Below are 22,283 nucleotides of genomic sequence, written 5' to 3'. Positions count from 1 at the left end.
GTTTCTCATTTTAAATTGTGGACCTTTCAGTCAATAGCCATTTAACAAATTTTAAATTAGACACAGAGGCCAGCAGTCCTGTTAGACAAAGAACAGTGGCTCTAAGACCTCTAGCTTCAAACAACAAACATACCACCCAGAGGAATCCGATTTCCAGTCATAGGCATGATCCTGCAACCAGTAAGGTATGGCGGCAAACTAATCTTCGAGCTAATGTACGTCATCCGTAACCAGCCTCTCTCTCTTGAGCAAAGGTGCCTGTGTAGCCCTGGATCTCCTCAACACGGCAGAAAATGTCAAGACAACCACTGCCATTAATCATACAGAACTGCAAGTTCCTGAGTACTCAAACAAAAATAAACTAGTATCCTGACTTGGACTTCAGCTCCAAGTTGTCTTCTCTCTTTGTGGAGCAAGTTTGTCCATTTTCATTACAGGTGGCAGAAAATATTAAATGGTCAGACCAGCCAACCACCCAGGAGGTAACCACAATGCCTCCAGTGAAAGATATAGAAGAAAGCGACCAGCCTCAACCTCTGGCTAAGGCAACGGTACAGCAGGTCAACTCTGCAACCACCGAACATACACTGCAAGTCCCAGTCAGCACGCTAATGCCACAGAAGATGCTGGAGCCTGGTAGTAGCCACTCATTGCCAACAGCGAAATGTAGAGGTGAGTGTACCACTAAACCTCATTCTAATCACAGGAGTGCTCACCTCCGCCACAGAGGACATCGCAATGACCCACATGATGACGGAAGAAGCGAGAGAAATGATAAGGAAATAAATACAATGTTCATCTACCCCGCAAGAAACTAGTTAAGTGTAGTAAACACCGACCGGTGCAACAGCCAAATCGACGAAGTGCGGTTTAACATAAAAGAATGGAAGAAAAGGATGAAAACATATGGAGATGCCAGAGCAACCTCCAAACCTACAGGAAGAACCAGCAGTGACAGAGCCTACCACTCCTCCAACAGTATAGGAGGTCTCCCGGTTACCTGAACCTTTGAATTCAAGGACTTGAAGGGGGGAAGATGAGGGTAGTGATAATGTAGTAATGACAATGCAAATGTATGATAGTAATAACAATGTATGGCATAGGGTAAACTATAATCACTTAAAATACATTGGATAAAGATTTGGGGGGAGATGTAGTATAAGGATCTGACAGGCATAGGGTTAATGCAGGATTGAGTACAGTACCGCCCACACAGTGATGTAAGAGAACACATGACCCACACCCAGGGTCAGTCATGTTGGACAGAGCAGTGTGTACCAGCAAGCATGGAGACCAATCCTAGCTTGTACCCTTTGCCATAGGTTTGCAATCAGTTCTAAGAGTTAAAGACTTACAGTTAACCTATGTATGGCTACAAAGACTTCTTCAGGCCTACTGAACTGTAACCAAGACCCTACAACAGGTGCCACTGAATTAGTTTTAGTCTCTGATGATTTTGACTTACGGCAGCAATCACACGACATGAATGGATAGTTGGGGCCGAGTTACAGGACTAATTTAAGCAGGGAGTTCAGATGACATTATAAACAATAGAAGCAAAAGGCAAGCAGTTTATAAATGTCAAATTATTCCCTTGATTGGATCACTGGCTCATAACTCACTACTTGACAATCTGTTACGCCATAACGTTATCTTGGACTGTGGGAATATTTCCCCTCTCTCAGCAGTATAAGTGATGGCTGATCCTGCACATCATGTCCTTAATGTGCAATGACATTCAGACAAGAGTATTAATCCCTCGTCATATCATCAGTGCATTATTCATTTGGCAGCTGGTTACCAGAATCCAATGTCTTTAATATAAATTTATGGTACATAATTTGATAAAATAGACAAGAGAAAGTTTAATGTTACATTTATTTCCACTGCTCTTAGTTCACAGGAGTGATTAACAAAAGATCCTAAATTTCAGTCTTTTGAATTGTTTGTATCTTATTTAATATAATGAAACATTAAGGAGACAGCAGCAGTCTTAAACTCTGCAAATGATTTTCTTCCTCTAATTGAAATGTGTTCTTATTGTGGGTACATCTGAAGGTGTGGGTGGTTGTATTTCCAAGCCGCACCTCCTCTTTCACATAAAGCTTACAAACAGCACACACTCCATTAATTAACTCCTTTGACTAGCATTCATCTATTGCTACCTGACAAATTGCACCCAGATGTTAGTGGAGTAGGAACAAGCACAGATCAAAGTTGCTGAGGGAGATGTGTTTGATCTGTCACAAGTACCATGGCTGTTGATGGAAACAAATTATTTCCCTTTAGATTAATCCAAAGCAAAGGGCCACAAGGGGAGAGACTGACAGTGAAAGCTTCCAGCCAATCAACAGGCTTTACAAGCAAAGTCCCATAGGACCTTGGGAAACAGCAATATAGCCATGACAATCTGCTGCTGTTCATCATTTATTAACCCAGTCCTTGCTGTCTGTCACTTTAAAGTTGAATTGGGTGGCAAGGATCAATTGGGCTGGACTATTGGTTTGTTGAATAGAAGAGATTGACTTATGTATTTAACTCAACAGAGACAATATTTTACATGATGATACACATGCTCTTGATTTTTTTGAACATCCAACTGAATGAGGTAGGCATTAACCTGCATTAATACATGAGAAAGATTGTTTGGATAATTAAGGTATAGATGATGTAAACTAAGCACAAAGTTCCTTCAATTTAAACAAAATTTATAGGGTGGAATCATCCCAGATTTGCACTAAGTGTAGTAGCGGGCCCATTATTCATGCATTCCTGGGAAACATGCTGTTGCGATGATGGGCGGGCTTTCATTCTCCCACCCGCCATCACCTTGCCGCTTCATCACGTCAGGTGCCATATTTAAAGTCCAGCCACACACATCACATCTCATTGCTTCTAGCCCACGACTGCTGCAGGGAAGATGTCCACGAAAGGCAAGGCAACTGCAGACCTCAGGTTTAGCGACACGCCATTGGAACGCCTTTTGGATGCCGTGGTGCCCTGCCAGGATGTCCTCTACCCTCACCTGGCCACAGGATGGGCAGAGGCATGATCAACCAGGCTTGGGAGGAGGCGGCAGTGGTGGTTCAGCACCAGCGCCCTTCAAAGGGGAACAGCCACCCAGTGCCGCAAAAGCATGAATGATCTCCGTTCTGCCAGGTAGGTCATTCATCTCATCACTCTCAACTCTCACACTCACAAACCCATCGCACATTCACAGGGATCTCACTCACCATCAGTTCAAGGGACATCGCCATTCATTCTCTCTCATACACACCTTCATTGTCCTCATCCCATCCATGGGACCACTCACCACCCACACATACTTATCATCTGGCCTGGCAGGCGTGTTGCTTATACTCTCTCCATCTCTATTCATGCAGGACAAGCTGGCACACAAAAGGGAGAGGTCGCAGACAAGTGGAGGGATGCCTGAAATCACAGACTTTGAAAACAGAGCCATCCAGCTGGCCGGCGAGGACCTGGACCGTTCCTGTGCTGACGGTGATGTCAGTGGTGCTCTACCAAGTGAGGGTCCAGTACTGCAACATCAATCAGACAACCATGCTGTGAGTGATGTGTCCTGTTTCACAGGACATTGCCATGCACTAATTTTCTCCCTTGCTTCTGCAGGCACATCTGGGAAACAGCCGACAGAGTCCATGACCCAATTAAGGCCCCGAAGAAACCTCTGAAGAGGAATCTGGAGACAACCTCCTTGAAACTCCATCACAGCACCCACCCACATCCTCCACCAGCACAGAGACACACACCTCAGTAGCACAAAGCTTTAGAATTGCCTCAGGATCACAATCTGGTGAGCACATTGCACTGTCTGATCCACAGCAGGCGACGGCAGGAACTTCCCAGGTTTATGGCACTCAGAGGACTGCAGGAGGCCAGAAATCTGTTGAGTCCGAGTCAGATGATAAGCCTCTGGAACGGTCATGTCACAGTTGCTGGAGCTGCAAAGGCAAGCTCGAGAACATCAGGAAGGGATGTCCGCTGCACTCCTCAGATTGTAAGGCACGATAGAGGACTCCATCCGCCTTCATTGGGGTGATAATGCCAGCATGCCAACGCACCAAGGTCAACATTGGTAGGATGGCAGCTGCCATGGAGGCCTTGGTCCAGGACGTCGCTCCTGCACTGCTGTGCGGGCTCAACTCCATCGCTGATGCCACAGTTGGTCTCCAGGAGAGGGGTACCTGGCAGCTCAATCTCACTCCAGAGACCACTTCTCAAGGAGTCAGCCTGGCGCCCTTGAGCACCCATAGGGCGGAGGAGGAGCAGGCACAGGCCCGGGGCCCATCCATCCAGGTGACTCCGGGAGTGTCCAGCCCATCTGAATCCCCTCTTCTTATGACCTCAGCAGCTCCAGCTCCACAGGCCGAGGAGGGTGCCACTACCACACAGCAGGACCCTGAAAGGGGGCCGGGACCCTCCAGGCCTCAGCCCTCCAGAAGATGCCCGCCAGGGTCATCACCTTGCATCCACCTCTGCTGTGGATGTCCAGGGAGCACCAAGATGTAGTGACAGGGTTAGAAAAGTCAAGACAAATTATTTGCACAGCCTGGGCACGGGTGTTAATCACTTGTACATTCTGTTCACTATTGTCAATAAACTCCCATGAATGTCTTCCTGCCTGTGACTCCTTGTTCTGATGAACAGTGTTCCTGTCACTCAAATGTGAAACCTTTCTGCACAAGATAAAGGCAGGTGTCTCAGTCCAGGACCTCTTCCCTGTGCTTTGTGCAGCCTTCAGACCAAAGTGATGGTCTGGCTTCACACTCCCTGGAAACATTACTGATGCCTGCACCCGGACGGTGCTTGGCATTGCTGCTAGAATGTGGTGGGCAGGTGTCACAGAGTTCCATCATTCTCTTTTGCTCTTAGCACCTTTAAAGAGGGGTTGGCCCCCATCTCTGCAGCATCTGTGACCATTGCTCCTGAAAGGCTCAGGTGCTGAAGGCGGACAAAGGGTCAGATGCATCTAAAGTTTCATGGCTGCTTCTATATGATATGACCCTGATCTCAGAGCGCAAGCAAGCTGCCCTCGGCAAGACAGGAGTCAGACGTTCTCAGAGGCTATGTGAAGATCTATGGAGTGTCCTCACTGCATGTCGTCACCATCCTCCTGCAATCGAGCGGCTATTAGGATCTCCACTGCATCTCCATGACAGAAGCATTAACACAGAAGGTACGCACGCTGCCATAAGCCAAACTGGAGTCAAACGTTCACAGTTGCAATGTGAGGATCTATAGGGTCTTCTCACAGCATGTTGTCATCATCCTCCACAAATCTAGCAGTCATGAGGGCCTCCCGAGCGCGCCTGCCTCATCTGGCCAGTGCAACGGCCTCATCCTAGTCATCGTCGCCTTAAGAGGACCTCCTCACCTTCATCCTCATCGGCGGACTCGTCATTGGAGGAGACCTCCAACTCCTCCATCTCCTCCTCTCTCCGTTGCAGCGCCAGGTTGTAAAGGGCACAGCAGACGATGACTATGCGTGACACCCTCTGCAGGGTGCCACCAGACCGGTCCAGGCAGCGGAACCTCATTTTCAGCATCCCGATGGTCTGCTCCACCAAGTTGCGAATTGCAACATGAACCTCATTATACCTCCGCTCTGCTGCAGTCTGAGGCCACCACACGGGTGTCATCAGCCACGGCCTCTGCGGGTAGCCCTTGTCCTCATGGAGCCATCCCCGCATCTTCTGTGGACTTCAGGGATCTGTGATCGACTGAGGATGTAGCAGTCGTGCACAGTCCCTGGAAACAGTGCGCATACCTATAGGATGCATTTCTGGTGGTCACACGCCAACTGCACATCCAGCGAATGTAATCCCTTGCGGTTGATGCAGTCCACCATGTGTTGCGACGGAGACCTGAGTGCCACGTGAGTGCAGTTGATCGCACCCTGCACCTGAGGGAAACCCGAGATCTGGGTGAATCCAATCACTCTTGCATCCTGGCTGTCCTAGTCCTGTGTGAAATGCGCAAAGATGTGTGCCCTCGCAAACGTGGCATCTGTGACTTCATGGATGCATTTGTGGATGGAGGCTTATGGGATCCCACAGAGATCACCTGTGGAGCCCTGAAAGAAGCCACTGATGCAGATATTGAGTGCCGCTGTCACTTTCACAGCCACTGGCAGTGGATGCCCTCCATGGCACCAAATCCTACAGCAGGTGGCAGATGTGATCGACCAGCTCCCTGGGCATGCGCAATCTTCGGCTACACCGGTTCTCAGTCATCTTCAGGAATGAAAGGCATCATTTATAGACCCTGGGTGTTGCTAGGCGCCAACCAACGACGGCTCACTGTGGCTCTTCAGCGACGTGTGCTGGAGCCCCAGCCGCCCCTTCTTGCAGACAGTACTGCTCCTCCCTCTGCGCAGCGAGGCGTCTCAGTCGCTTTCTCCTCCGTCGCCTTCTCTCTCTGTAGGCCATCAGGCATACAACTAATTCACCAGGCTCCATGTTCCTGATGTACTGCTCCTGCAGGATGAAAGAGAGAGACATGTTGGTGTACTAAGAACCTGTCCTCGTTAAGTCTGAAGGCCCCTTAACGCTTCCCGGAGTGTGCTGGCCACCACTTGGATGGCCAGAGATTAGTGCGCTGCATGGCTGCCTGAGACCCCACCCACCTTCTCCCCACTCCACCTGACTGATTAGCTGCAGCTTTGCCCACTGGACTGCATGCTGTGCTCTCAACACAGGCTCAGGCATTCTCCTAACCCGCACTGCAGTGCAGCACTGTTAGCTTGAACCATCAGGGAGACTGGTCCAAACCGGGATGCTGACATTGCAAGGGACTGTGATCGCCTCCACCAGTGACTGCTCCACGGCCAGCTTTAGCAAGGAGACTGTACAATGTGTGCAGTTGTACAACTGTTCTGTAGTCCACTAAAACACTCATACTTTGCAGTCTGTGCCGGGGGTGGGGGAAGCCAGAAGCGCAACTCCAATCATATCACTGGCTGCGCTTGATCTGTCTCAGTTGCAGAGGAATAGAGGAATGGTCACTTTATATAAGGTGTCTCTAATAAGTGACCACTTCCTTCGCCCACAGTAGCCCCCACCCCGAATGCTTGTGCGCTATATTCAGCCGCAAGGCAGCCCTTCCGCCCGCCCCAATGCGCTCAAGCTTGAAGTCCAACAGGCAACCCCGGTGAGTGCTGCACATCATTGCCCTGTACTCACCTCCAAGTTCCCCTCAGAGTGCAGCCCGCCAACTGCACACGTTTTATATGCCGTTGTGAAACATGTCAGCGTGCTTTCTCGCCGACATTGCCAGACGATCCAGCAGTTGGGCCAGCGGGTGGAGAAACAATTCCAGCAGGCTGGCCTAATATTGATATGTGGATGTATTACAATGAGGTTCATGATGTCCGATGGCGGGAAACACAGCCCACCATTGACGGGCTGAGCGAATGATCGCAAACTGGTTTCACGCCATCGTGAAACCAATCGTGCCATATTGCCTGCTCAGGCCACCAAACATGCCCGACGCCAGCGGGCAGGGAAAATCCCGGCCATTATCTTCAAAACAGAATGCTTTCAAATTCGAACTTCAGTTTGTAGTGGTGACTAATCCCACTAACAAACTTCAGCCACCAGGGGACTTGGCATATAACTTGGAAATTAGCCGGACGTCTTGATATAGTGTCTTCAACACTGAAGAAGTGCATGACCCTTACTTTGCTTGAAAAGGAGTTAATTGTTGCTTTGGATAGAAAATTTGCTTCAATTATGCAATTTCTCCACATCAAAACTCTTGATTAACTCCTTCACTTCCTTGCTTTTCTACTCAGCTGGGCTAGGCAGTTGCTCTACCCTAAGGATCTGTGATGAACAACTTTGGCTGTACTCCCTTGAACTGACTTGCAGGGGGTGGAGGAGAGGTCAGGGCCATGGTTGAGCCCTGCTGGACAGTCCACACCCTGCAATAATGGGCGGAGTTTTCCAGCCCCATTGTGGTGGGGGCGGGGCCAGAAAATGTGGAGAGCCATTCAAAGTCCATTGACTTTGGCGGAACATGAAAATCCCATCGGCGGGAGGAGCCGTAAAATTCTGCCCTGCAGGATGGAGTGGAGAATACGCTGTTCAGGATCAAATGGTGGTCGAGGCTGGGACTTGAACTCTGGTCTCCCAAGCTTCAGTGACCTAGTCACCTTCACAACTCACTTCTTTTCTTCCTAATTGCCAGAATCAATAATTCAAGGTGTGATGGATTCTGCAGTTTGTGGAGTCCGAGTGGAGCAATGGTAACCAAACAGGAAGTAGATTGAGTGCAGAGCTGACAAGAAAGCAGAGCTGCCCCACACACACAGCTATCTAATAGATTACAGCTGCGAATGTGTCCTCATTTTCACACAGACCTCAAGAGAATGAATGCAAAGGCAAGGAGGAGAGCAGAAAGAGTTACCTGATGAAATGAAAGGGCACGAAAACAGGCCCACACGACATTGTTTGGAGGGGGCGGGGGGAGTGCAGTGGGAAAACAGGCCCACATGCAAGGGGAAGGTGGCAGTGGTGCAGTTGAAAGAAGGAGAACATGAAGGCTAGATGCAGGAGCAGGGAAAAGGAAAATAAGGTTGCTACCCATTTTTTTCAGCTACTTTAAAGGAGCTGATTGACCAGAACCAGCCACACAGTGCTCAGGGTTGTCACTGACAGTTTGGATAAAGGTAATAATGGTGGATCTACACCAAAACATATTGACATGAGTAGAGTTGAGAAGGGTCTGGAGAAGTGCACCATTTTGTTGAAGATTGTGGCCATGGAACTCAGTTGAGCCACTGTTGGATGAGAATTGGTGGCAAAATCTGTGAAGGAAAGGAACTAGAATTTCACCCGAGGAAGATCAGGGTTTTGTGGCAGAAATTGGAGCCATGTACGTTGAGTAGGCTGCCTAATAAATCTATGAGATTTATCTATTTAATGCTTAATTTATAATTTATATTGACTGTCATTTGCCCGTTAATTCATGTTTAATTTTGTTGATTTTGGATGTCATGGGTAACATATTAGCATGGATAAAAGATTGGCAGGCTGGCAGAGAGTATGCATAAATGGGTCTTTTTCTGATTGACAGGGTGTGACGAGTGTGGCCTCAACTTTTTACAATTTACATCAATGACTTAGATGAGGGGAATGAAGACATGGTAGCTAAATTTGCAGGGGACACAAAGATAGGTAGGAAAGTATGTTGTGAAGAGGACATGAGGAGGTTGCAGATGGATATAGATAGGCTGAGTGAGTGGGCAAAGATCTGGCAAATGGAGTTTAATGTGGGAAATGTGAAGTTGTTCACTTTGGCAAGGAGAACAAAAAAGCAGAGTGTTACTTAAGTGGAGAACGGCTACATAATTCGGAGGTGCAGAGAGATCTAGGTGTTCTAGTACATGAGTCACAAAAAGTTAGTATGCAAGGACAGCAAGTAATTAAGAAGTCTAATGAAATGCTAACCTTTATTATGAGAGGGATTGAACATAAAGTAAGGATGTTATGCTTCAGCTATACAGGGCATTGGTGAGACTGTACCTCGAATACTGTGTGCAGTTTTGGTCTCTTTATTTAAGGAAGGATGTAAATGCATTGGAGGCGGTTCAAGCGAGGTTTACTGGATTGATACCTCGAATGAGTGGGTTGTCTTATGAGGAAAGATTGGACACACTGGGCTTGTTTCCACTGGAGTTTAGAAGGCTGAGGGGTGATTTGATTGAAGTATACAAGATCCTGAATGGCCTTGACAAGGTGGACATCGAAAGGATGTTTTCTCTTGTGGGCGAGTCCAGAACTAGGGGGCACTGTTTTAAAATGAGGGGTCGCCCTTTTAGGACAGAGATGAGGAGAATTTTTTTCTCTGAGGGTTGTGCGACTTTGGAATTCTCTGCTCAGAAGCTGGTGGAGGCAGGGTCATTGAATATTTTTAAGGGAGAGGTAGATAAATTCTTGTTAGGCAAGGGAATCAAAGGTTATCGGGGTTAGATGGGATCTGAAAATCGAAACACAAGATGATCAGCCATGATCTTATTGAATGGAGGAGCAGGCTCAAGGGGCCGAATGGTCCACTCTTGTCCCTATTTCTTATTTTGATTTGATTGTTAAAGTGAAAGTTCTAAAAAGGTGAAAGGTTCATTGGTTGTTTTCATCAGGGTTGTTCAGTAAATTTGTTTCTTTTTGGTTTGTTGATCTCCACAGGGATCACAAAATCTCAAAAAAAAGAGCATTTACTTACAAAATACACAAATGAATAGATTTCAAAAAGCTGGTACAAACACAATGGGCCAAATGACCACCTCTTGTGCTGTAAAATTCTATGATTCTCTATATTTTTTAATAAGCTGTAAACACGATTTGTCTAGATAATTAAAATTAGCTTTTTGACCCCAACACGTCAGCACCTCTTTAATGCAAAGCTTTTTTGCTGGAGGTGCTAGCACAGAGTAATGCATTTTTACCCATCTCACCCCAGGTCAGGCAGCAGGAGGCACAAACAACCTGCCAGACGTACAAAATACCATGGTATCCTAGCTTGCTACATAGGGAGAGTTGTCAGGTTGATAGTAACAGATTCTACCTTCACAAGCAATCAATCCAAGATTACCACTCTTTGCGCATTAACAGACAGGTGTCTACTGGGACTTCAACCTGTTCCTAAATGATGCTGTACATATGCTTTACTCCATTTATCCTATCATAACCTTTCATAATGTTAAAACTCTCTAACAAGTCACCGCTCAGACTACATGTTCAGATTTTAGAAATCCTTAGATATTTAAAAATTTTACTGGATCATTCCTGAAATGGTTATTTTTAAAATATTTAACTACTGAACTCGTCCTGATGTGAAATGAGGCTGCCAGCATAACTGGAACACCCTAATACAGTAGAGAGAGAAAAATAGGTGCAATTGTCAAGTAAATGTGAAGGCTGATGCTATTTTTATAAAGAAACCATTAATTAGCTGTAATCTTTGCAAGATTGACCTCCTTGTGACTGCCCCCTGTTATGATGTGATGGTTCAAAAAGTAATTTTCCAAGAAGATCCTTGTCACATATACCCAGGAGACAGGGAAGTACTGAAACTGCTTCTTAACCGCAGGGAGCGCCATTTTCACAAGATAATAGCATATTTCTGAAAAAATATTCTGGGCAACAAACAGATGCCCAACTGACTGTATTACTCACAACACCAAAGATAGGAGCCACATTGAAACAATTATAAAACTAGAAAATATTTTCATTCTTCAACTTTTGATTTGAATGCACATGTTACATGTCTGGGCCAGATGTACAAAAATTGCAAAGTGATTTCAGTTCACACTTATGCAAAAGGAGTCCCACCTAGGTTCACTCTGTAATCAGATCTGATCGTGCCCTGGATATATGCTACACCTCAGCATCAGTGTGATGCCCAACGTTGTGAGCACGCCATTAGTCGCCATTGTTGATGTAGGCTTAAGGATTTTGGTAGTTCAATAGCATTCTTTGTTTAAAAAAATAACAAAATCTCTCCAAAATATAGATTTTTAAATGATGCACAAGGATAAGAAACAGATAGTTAGACATTACAATTCTGACTTTAAGGATCTGAACATTCCAATCTTTGATTTTAATTTTACTGAGTCACAGGTTACACTAATCTGACTACATATGATCAATTATAAGGTTGTGGGGTCAAATGCCTCACCAGACATTTGAACGTGTAATCTAGATTGACAGTTCTGCAGTGCTGGGCTGTCGGAGGTGCCAGCCCTTACACAAAATATTAAACGGAGGAGGCCCTGTCTGTCTTCTCAGGTGGACTTAAAAAGATTCCTAGGTATTATTTGCAAAGAAGAGTTCCCCTGAATTCCTGAAGCGACAGTGAAGGAGTGCTGGTAAAATTTCCAAGTCAGGCTGGTGAGTGGCTTGGAGAGGAACTTGTAGGTGGTAGTGTTCCCATGCACCTATTGCCCTTGTCCTTCTAGGTGGTAGAGGTCATTGATTTGGAAGGTGCTGTTGAAGAAGCCTTCGTGAGTTCCTTGTGGTTAGTACACACTGCTATCACTGTGTATCAGTGGCGGAGGGAGTGAATGTTTAAAGGTGGTGGACGGGGTGCCAATCAAACGGGCTGCATTTTCCTGGGTGGTGTTGAGCTTCTTGAGTGTTGTTGGAGCTGCAAGTGGAGAGTATTCCATCACTTCCTGACTTGTGCCTTGTGGATGACAGACAGGCTTTGGGGAGTCAGGGGGTGAGTTCCTCGCTGTAGAATTCCCAGCCTCTAACTTGCTCTTGTGGCCACAGTATTTATATGGCAGGTCCACCACTTTACAATGGTGATTATTCTTCAAAAAGTATTTAATTAGCTGTGAAGAACTTTGAGATATTCTAAGTGGGCTTGTGAGGTACTATATAAATGCATATTCTTTATATTCCAAAATGAAGTCTTATAAAATTACAGCAGGATATTCTTGGCCTTTGCTACAACTACGATGAATGTTATGGAGGGATTTTGAACTCATCACCGTCAACTGTGATGTTGCATGGTTTTAGCAGATACTATTCCAAACTTAGTGAATCGAGAGGCAAGTTGCATTTATGAATCTGGTGGAGAAACATTTCTTGATGAAGGACTGTCCGTGTACAATGTGTTTACATTGGACATAAGTGCACATTCTAGAAAACTAATTCTCCTGATCACTGAGCCAGTAATTAGCAGGCTGAATTAATGTCAGCACTATCTGTGTGAACCAGCACTCAATCTCTTCTGGAAATCTTTCAAGATCAGATCATTACAGATTTTTAAATTTTGTTTCAATTTTCTTTTTGCAAATGGTGGGATGGAGGAGTGGACGACAGAACATCCTATTGCTTCTTGGTATTTTACTCAACCATAGCAAAAGACACATTTTAGCCTTGTTGTAAAATATTGATGACAACAATTTAATGCATTTGCATGAAATTCTTTTGATCATCAGTTGAACAAAATTAACCAATTTATTTTAAAAATGGTCAACAACTCATTTAAAACAATCAGAATACGGCATGAACATATTCAGCTCTAAAGAAGGGTCATACAGACTTGAAATGTTAACTCTGTTTCCCTCTCCACAGATGCCGTCAGACCTGCTGAGTTTTTCCAGCATTTTGTGTTTTTACATTCAGCATATAACTTGATTTTATCTCATTAGTTTCAGTCGGGCAGTTTATATTTAAAAAGGTGCAGTGCATATTTACCTCATCAACAAAAGAGAAGGATTGACATGTTTTAAATTGTATGTGCAATGATAGCAATGCCATTAATTGAAAATTATCCTTGCCATGCCTTAATGGAATAATTTCATATCAAATAACCCTCAGTATATTTTGTAATGCGCTTCGACAAAATTATAGTTAATAATTTAAAAATTCTAATTTTTAAAGAGCACTGCATTTAAGAGCTAGAGTAAAGTGAACTACAACATGTCTGGTGATAGCAAGTAATTCAATTAAAAAGTCTACTGTGGCTGAAATAAAAGAAAGTGTGTAAGGGAGAACTAATACTGAAAGTGAACTACAGCCAGTACAGCTGAGCTGAAACACTGAATTCCTCTATCAATTCCCAAGGTTCATGCAAGTTTTAAAAGTAATGTTAACAACTTTATGAAGACATCTTCAATATAGAAACAAAATGTTGCAAGGTAAATTGATACTAAACCAAAGAATTCGGTATCAGTAGGGGTGACCAAGGATAGATCTTTGGAAAATTCCAGAGATAATGGTGCATTGTTTTGTTTAATTTATTCATTCTTGGGATGTGAGCATCACTGGAAAGGCCTGCATTTATTGCCCATCTCTAACTGCCCTGGTGGCTGCCTTCTTGAACTGTTCCAGTCCATGTAGCGTAGCTGTTAGGAAGAGAGTTCCAGGATTTGATCCAACAACAGTGAAGGAATTGCGATATAGTTCCAAGTCAGGATGGTGTGTGACTCAGGCAGGAACTTGCAGGTGGTAGCGTTCAAATGTGCCTGCTGCGCTTGTTTTCTAGGTGGTAGAGGTCAGGGGTTTGGAAGGTGCTGTCAAAGGAGCCTTGGCAAGTGGATGATGTTAAGCTTCTTGAATGTTGTTGGAGCTGTATTTATCTAGGAAAGAGAAGAGTGGTGCCTTGTAGATGGTTAACAGGCTTTGGAGAATCAGGATCTGAGTTACTTGCTGCAGAATTCCCAGCCTCTAACCTGCTCCTGTAGCCACAGTATTTATATGGCTGGCCCAGTTCAGTTTCTGTTCAATGGTGACCATCAGGATGTTGATGTTGGGGGATTCAGCAATGGTAATGCCATTGAATGTCATGGGGAGATGGTTAGATTCTCTCTTGTTGGAGATGGTCATTACCTCGCATTTGTGTGGTACAAATATCACTTGTCACTCATCAGCCCAAGTCTGAATGTTGTTTGGGTCTTGATGCAGTGAGCACGGACTGCTTCAGTATCTGAATAGATTCATGTGATACTTAATTGTGCAATTATCAGCGAGCATCCCCGCTTCCTACTTTAGGATGGATGCACGGTTGTTGATGAAGCAGCTGAATAAGATTGGGCACAGGACACTGCCCTGAGGAACTCTTGCAGTGATTACTGGAGGTGCTTTGGCTAAGGCTAGCTAGGTGAAACTGTAACTAAAAGTACAGATTCTGAGCTGGATAATGGAGTAGTAATGTTGGAGGAGAGTGGTCAGGTCAATTGCTGAAAAGTTGATGAGTAAGACGCAACGGAATAGTGCACCATGGTCACGGTCAGTCATATAGGATGTCATTTGAGAATTTGATTAGCATTCTTTCAAATGGCAGCACGTGGTGTTGCATGAAAGATATGCATAAATTTAGGGTGCAACAACACATTCCAGGGCTTGCAAGGGAAAAGGTTGCCTGGAGAATGAACAATAATGTGCAACGGCAGAATTGGGAAAAGGGGTAATGATGATGATTTTGAAAAGGGAAGAAACAAAGCCTGGAGATGAGGGAATCATTTACAAAATCAGTTGGTATGGCAATCAGTTAGGGAAGTCAGGTAGTCAGTAGTTTAGTTTGGAATGGGGTCAAGGAAGCCGAAGCTGGGTCTTATGCAGATGGAGAGGGCACAAAGGGAGAGGAGCTGAATGTCATACTTACGGTAAACATTAAAGAGGTTAGATGTGACATTAGAAGAGTTTATTCAGAGATCCTCTTTATCCATTATTGAACTTTCAGTAGGAGTTATATGTCAAAACAATAATACCTGACCAGCAGTGTCTCATGACAACAGAAATTATTTTTCATTTTGAAAACTTAAAATATAAAAAGTAACAAAAACTGACACTACTTGACAAAGACTAAAGCAGAGACAGACATCTACCGAGTGAACATTCTAAAATAAAGTAGGAGCCTCCAAACTTTTCACGTTGTGAACCACTTAGCTGCATACAATGGAGCCTCATAGACCAGGTATAAATTTAAATGAATGTCCCCATTAATTGCACACAGCTCGAGATGGTGATCTAACAGACGGAAATGCTCCAATATAGGATTTATCCATCAGTGAGGCAGCACCGCTATCCATACTTCTAGATCCACAAAATTCAAGCTAGAGAAGCCGCCAAATAAGAAATAAAGGCAAAACAAAAACAGAATTACCTGGAAAGACTCAGCAGGTCTGGCAGCATCGGCGGAGAAGAAAAGAGTTGATGTTTCGAGTCCTCATGACCCTTCAACAGAACTTCAACAGTTCTGTTGAAGGGTCATGAGGACTCGAAACATCAACTCTTTTCTTCTCCGCCGATGCTGCCAGACCTGCTGAGTTTTTCCAGGTAATTCTGTTTTTGTTTTGGATTTCCAGCATCCGCAGTAGTTTTTTGTTTTTAAGAAATAAAGGCAAATTGGACTAAGCTGATAGCACTTCAGGGCCAACTGCCAGGGCTCGAGAGTTGTAGGTTAGTCACCTCTCCTCTAAAGAAAGCACAAACACTGAGCCCTAAATAAGCTGGAGCCCTCCCACTACAACCAAATATCCTTAAGCTTAACCCATTCCAGAATTCCCACTGGTTGGATGGGCAATGGGATCTAAGAATGATTTTCCTAAACTGAATTCAAATAAAATCAAAAAAGTGCCCCGTTACCGACAGTGAATTACTCCTTTTCATAAATCACAATTAAACCAATGACAGTGACCATATCGATTTCATTCAACGTGATCCTTTTTCTGAGCCTAGGTGATTAGTTTTGCAGCAAGTGGCTAAGAGGAATGGCTGGACTCCACTTTTCTTTTGAAATTCTCCAAAAGCTACAAGTTCCTGATCTCAAGTGTACCGTCAGGGAAATGTGGGGGTGATGGAGAGATTGGCAAAAGAAAAGTTTGCTCAAGCAACTCTCAAATGACTCCGAGCAGCAAGCCCAAGAAAAACAGTGAAAAATTGCCAGAGTTGGCCTCTGCCCACCCTTGCATCTACAGAGATGTTACTTGACATTGGGGTCCAAATGAAAGTTCAGAATAGGGTTTGTCATATTAAAATGAGGGAGGAAAAATGTGTATGCCGTCTCAATAAAGAAAATGCCAAACTGAACAAGTGGTTATGCAGCTTTAGTAACACAGAATTTAAAAATCTAATTCCAATCTACATTTAAATAATCAGTTATACTGCAATTAATTGTTTCAACTCTCTGCATTTATATAACTCATCACCTGTTGAAATGCCCTTGAATCTGTACAAGGATAAGTTGGCTCTTTGAATCACATTATCGAATGCTGGTGTAAATCTTAAAATAAAAAATTGCTTTCCTTACTGATGCATTCTTAAAACTGTCCAAATAAAAAGGTCCAAATAAAGATAGCTTTAAACCACTGCGTTCTCATGCGACAGCCGATGAAAGCTGTTGAGAGAGTCCAGAAATAGTCAAAAAGGACAAGCCTCTGTGACCTCCTGTCCTGCTGGGTTTGATCTGACAAAGAGAGGTGGAGCGATTGTGCAGCTCCATTGTCTCAACTGTCAGATCAGAGAAAACACTGTTAAGGCTCATCATTAAGGTTTATGGGGCTGCAATTGAAGGGGATTAAAAGCAAAATCTATTGAGATCCTTTTAGACTGGAGAATAACATTAAATAACTATTAGAGGCTTGGCTCAATAATGCTTTACTGTGGCTCTTGCTGGGGCATTCACAATTCCAGGAGTGCACATGTTCTCTTCCAGCTGCGCTACTTCATTTATTGAGGGTTACCCATAAACTACATCTTAAAATAATTCTCAAGCTTTAATGTTCTGTCCAACTTTTAAAGAACACATACAATAATGAAATACCAATACTTTGAGAACAGCTTTGTAAGCATGTCTGAGTTTTAAAACATACTTTCCCTACAGCATAAGTATCTGTTTGAAACGCCCTCCCTGGAAAGTGCATATCCATATGTTGTGTCCGATTGTAAAAATACACTGAAGAAATTCTTCTTCATCAACAAGCCAGAGGTTAAATAATGTGGCTGATGATTGGTATGAGGAATGAAAATTCCTGAAAATAAATGATTTATCTTGAAAGGCATGCTTGACAGAGAAACTTGGTCACACATCAGCTTCTGACACTTATAAATAGATGTTTCTTATATGATCGGAGGAGAATCTTGCGATAAAGACCTGCACTTATCTATTGCCGTCAATATGTTGGTTCCAATAGACATCAGATGTGCCATAACCACTAGTTTGGGGAGGGGAGTTGGGTGGGGGGGGTGGTCAAGATGATTTGAAAAGTAATAGGATCAGAATACATTCTCTCAAATTGGAACAGTTTTTTTTTTAGCTAAAATGGTCATAAAATGAGATATGGATATCTCTCCTTCATTGTTAGCAATCCCATCAGACACACAGTCCACAGCCTAGTTTTGTTTTAAGCGATTTTATGTTGCAGCATTCACAGGCAAGTACATAGCATGTCCCATCAGAGATAATCTTGTAAAGGTATTTACCATCTGTTTGTACTTAGTCTGTAAAGCTGCCTGCAAATCACAGATATTTTGCAATAGCATTGCCATTTTACCCATGCGCACATCTTCCAATTTCATAGTAACTCAAGTCAGGCACGTCTATGGAAAAGATCTTTCCACATTATTGTTACTACAGTTCTCCCACCCCAGCTTATCTGAAAACCGGAATGAACCAACAATAGTGAATTGTTTCATGGGAGCTCATAAGCAAGACATCACTGGCACATGCAGAGAGTTTGGATGGCATTCTTAATTCTCAACCAATGACAGATGGTGAGCGAGGATCAAATGACAGTCACTGGTTTAAATGCCAAAATGAACAGGAGAGTGGACAGCATTCCTGACTAGCCCTTCCCAGTCTGAAAGCAGAGTAGACAATAGAACTTCATCAGGACATTGTTGTTCAAGCTTCACATTCTCCCCCCATTACTCCAAGGAAAAGCAAGGTAGTTCCAAATTCTTTCTCTGCTACTGATAAGTAGCCATTGCGGAAACAACAGAAATACTGGCCACTTTTTTTTTTAAAGACTGCAAACTGCTTGATTTGCATCAATGAAGTCAGCAATATTTCCATCCATTTTTTGTGTCATTTTAGTTACAATCTTAATGGTAAATGGACCTGTTCCAGTTTTAGGACCAGATAATAGTGTGCAACACTGTTCCTGTGAAGGTATAACCAGTCCACAGTATTATCACATGCACCCCTAACTTTACAACAACATTCCAGTTACTCTGGCAATCGTTAGTTAATAATCAAATAGATAAACAGTTCCAACAGTCCAAGCATTCAGTATTCTGGTCAGTATACATGCACATGTTCCCGCACATCTTTACTCTAAAGCACTTATATTTTATGATTTAAAGTAGCAGGTCTGATAACTGTATGGTCTTACAGAAGACTAGTGCGTAGAAAAGAGACAAGGGTATGACTTGCTCTCAAAATCCATGGAAACACTTGAGTTATAGCTTGTTTACATTCAGGCAATTAATGTACATTCCCCTGAAACTATGGAAACTGGATTAAGGTATACACTCAAACTGAATGTTTAATTTTTTTTTAAAGTTAGAAAAATCACAAGGTGCCAACAAGCAGTCAGTGGGGGATTAACATTATGCTGGTTATTTTTGATAAAAGACAACTGTTTATACCATCAATCACTATACAGAACTACAAGTACTACAAGTATCAGGTTTTTTAAATTCTAAACAGGCATATCAAAAGGAAGGTCATTAATGGTACAGGTCGATTTGGTAGCATTGATTGAATCGTAATTTGGAGAAGGGAGGTATCTGCACATAAACTTATTGAGTTTTATATTAAGGTGTTTCATTTGAAGTAGAAATAAGATACTTAATTAGGGTGATCCAGCAATAGGATTCAATGAAGGTCTCAGAATCTGATCATCCTTTAATTTGGGAAGTTCTTAGCTGAGCTAATGTCAAAAAGATGCTGCTTTAATCAATTTAATCCAATCAAATGATATTTCCAAACTTTGGGATTGGAAAAGGAGCTAAAATAATCTTACAAGATTGATCCAAATACATTAATAACTTCTACCCCAAAGTTTCCTAAGGAAAAAAACAATTCCAGTGCTTGCTGATTTGTTTTAAAACAGGTTTATTAATAAATTACTCTTTAAAATAGATCGAAGCTGATGCATAACTCTTAGAAAACATGTACTGCATCTAATAGCACCAAAGAGAACAAAACCAGAAAACGGTAACTATAACAGCAGGGACCTAAAAATCATTGCAATAGGGAAAGATTTGCTACAATGCCATCCCAGAATAACAGGAGTCACTAACTGGATGCAGATGCAGCGTGTCTTCATCAGGCACATTAAAAAATGATGGTGTCTACACATCAATTTTGGACGAGAGTGTGTTGCAGAGAATGGCTGAGTGTTTTCCCCACAGGCAGTACACAACTATTGACTTTTTTTCTCCCCCCTCCCCCATTAGCTGTGTAGGGTAGATATACATTTATTGAAGGCTATAATGGAAATCTGAGGGTCTCCTGTCCTGGGGCCAGAAGAGAAGACAAGCTATCACATCATGTAATGGCAGCCCATCTGTGACAGACCTGACCTACATTTTCCTTCCTCTTGCTCGCAACTGTCTGCCTATGCTTTAAAAAGACATTTTATTATAAGCAGAAAGGAAGTGCATGCTGGGCATGCCTAGTTAATGTCTTTAGTGAATCCAGATTTAACCTCCCTCATAGCCACTGATCACCAAGGTTCCAGCAAATAACCTGAATAATAAAGAAAATATTTTGTTCTTTCATTTAGGATTCTCAGTACAACAATATTATTCAAAACCATTATCCAAAGATAATGTTGAATTCCATTTCATTTGAAGAATACACAAAAACGTAGCATGGATTTAGGCGTTTGCAAATTAGGTTATATACTGAATTCGGGGTTAGCGGAGAGAGAACACATGCATAAAAATAAACACATATAGCGGTTCAGTAAAAGAATGCAGAAAGAAGGTTTTCATATCATAGTTACACATAAATAATTTATTGATTTTATCTATTCGAGAAGCTTCTTTTAATTCAAGTGATAGAAAGCCGCTGCCTTCACAAAGCTCCTCGGCAGAACCTACCACGACGCTGCAGGTCATACTCTCTCTTTGTCTCTTCATTCCCTAGTATTTTCCACGCCTGATCAACTTCGATGAACCTCTGTACGCACTCCTCAAGTTCTCCCACTGGCACATCTGCACTCTGTTTGTCCGGGTGATACTGCCAATCAGAAAGGAGTTGGGGGGTGGTGGTGAGGGAAGAGAATGGAGAGAAAAAAAAAGTTGAGTGTGAAAAAAAATCAATACTATAGCTCAGATTTTGTTTTGGGGGGGGGGGGGGCAGCAGAGAGAGAGGTGATCAGGAATACGAGTCAAGACTGTTGGGCCCGAGAGACTGCAGCCAGGTTAATTAAACCACAGGAGTCACAGACATCGATGTCACAACCTGCTCCGACAGCATTTTCTGGATAATTTGCTGTTGGCGCTGTTGGCATTATGGACAATTTACCATGAGATGTTGTGAACAGGAAGAATGTGAAACAGAAAAGGGGGCAGGGGATGTGTGAATGAGAGAAAAAAAATCATAATACACAAGTCAAACGTGCAGCTATTCAAAAATTTACAAGGAAAACACAATATATTTTAAAAATTGAGTTAATATGGTTGAATACAACTTCAACTAGTAACTGTCAGCAACTAAGTTCATTCGGACAGCAATTATACCCAATGCAAGAATGGATCTTGTTTAATTAATGCAGAAAATTAATTGTAAATACAAAGGTGGTCATAAAGAAATCCTAGCCTGTTATATTGGGCTGAAAATCCTACACAGGGAGATGTTTTAACTGTCAGTTTACAATTAATTTCATAGCAATAAATAAGTCGTCCAGCCTATTTTGTCTTTGGCCCTATTAATGTCACATCTTATAGCTCCTGATGGGGTCTGACATTAGCGGGGTGAAACCATATGAAGAATCTGTCTTGCCACTGCAATGATAAAACCCTCCACGTACTGTATTACATTTGAGAGAACACCACTAATTAAAACAGAGTGTGGTCCCCTTATCTACATCCCACTAAATTAATTACCAGCTGTACTTTAGGCACTTTAAAATGTAGTATTAGACAACGTAAATGGTGCTTGACTTTCTCTTCTCCAAAGAGCATTTCAGTCCTTTCAAATGTAATAATAAAAAAGGTTTAATACAAACAGGTTGCTGTCTGGAAGCACCTCTCATTTGACATTTAACTCATGGTTCTTTGTCCTCTTTTATTGTGGAAGTACCTATGTAGCATTTAATTAAAACAAGAGCACATCTGCTAGTAAACGTTTAAGCTTCTGTAATCCACTAAACACTTCTTTTGTGATCAAGGTAAGGATTCAATTTACTGAAAGGTATTGAGCACTGTATGTGAGACTAAATACACAGATTTCATGTAAGCAGGATTATATTGATTCATAAAAAGTGCAGACTGAGTTTCATAACACAAAGCACAAGTGTCAGGATTTTTAAAAACAGTATTACCTTTGAACTCAACAAACCCATTTGAGTTCTTACTATATGATTACATTCCTTTTTCTATGCAATTTTACTATCTCAGCTGTCAGGGACAGTAACTGTCTTCTCACAGCACCCACACATTACAATAATGAAATGCTTTAATCACATTTTGCCCAATTTTAAGAAACCTCAGATGAGCAATGGGAGTTTCATCTGCCAGTCCTAATTAGCACTTGATTTGGTTTTCACATGTTACATTAAAAAGAAAACCCAAAAC

General features: G+C 42.9%; 1 protein-coding gene across 2 annotated transcripts in view; it reads right to left on the bottom strand.

Moving 5' to 3' along the window:
• Positions 1–22,283, bottom strand: part of dnajc24 (DnaJ (Hsp40) homolog, subfamily C, member 24) — a 102,072-nt gene that overhangs the window by 30,108 nt on the left and 49,681 nt on the right. For both annotated transcript variants that reach the window (XM_078549416.1, XM_078549417.1), the window contains exon 4: positions 20,586–20,724. In XM_078549416.1, coding sequence (XP_078405542.1) covers positions 20,586–20,724 — 139 coding nt within the window. The remainder of the gene's footprint in view (positions 1–20,585; positions 20,725–22,283) is intronic.

The sequence above is a fragment of the Cetorhinus maximus genome, chromosome 9 (genome assembly GCF_964194155.1).
Source record: "Cetorhinus maximus chromosome 9, sCetMax3.hap1.1, whole genome shotgun sequence".
Classification (NCBI taxonomy): Eukaryota; Metazoa; Chordata; class Chondrichthyes; order Lamniformes; family Cetorhinidae; genus Cetorhinus; species Cetorhinus maximus.
Note: the sequence above shows the minus strand (reverse complement) of the source record. Positions and strands in the feature narration are given on the sequence as shown.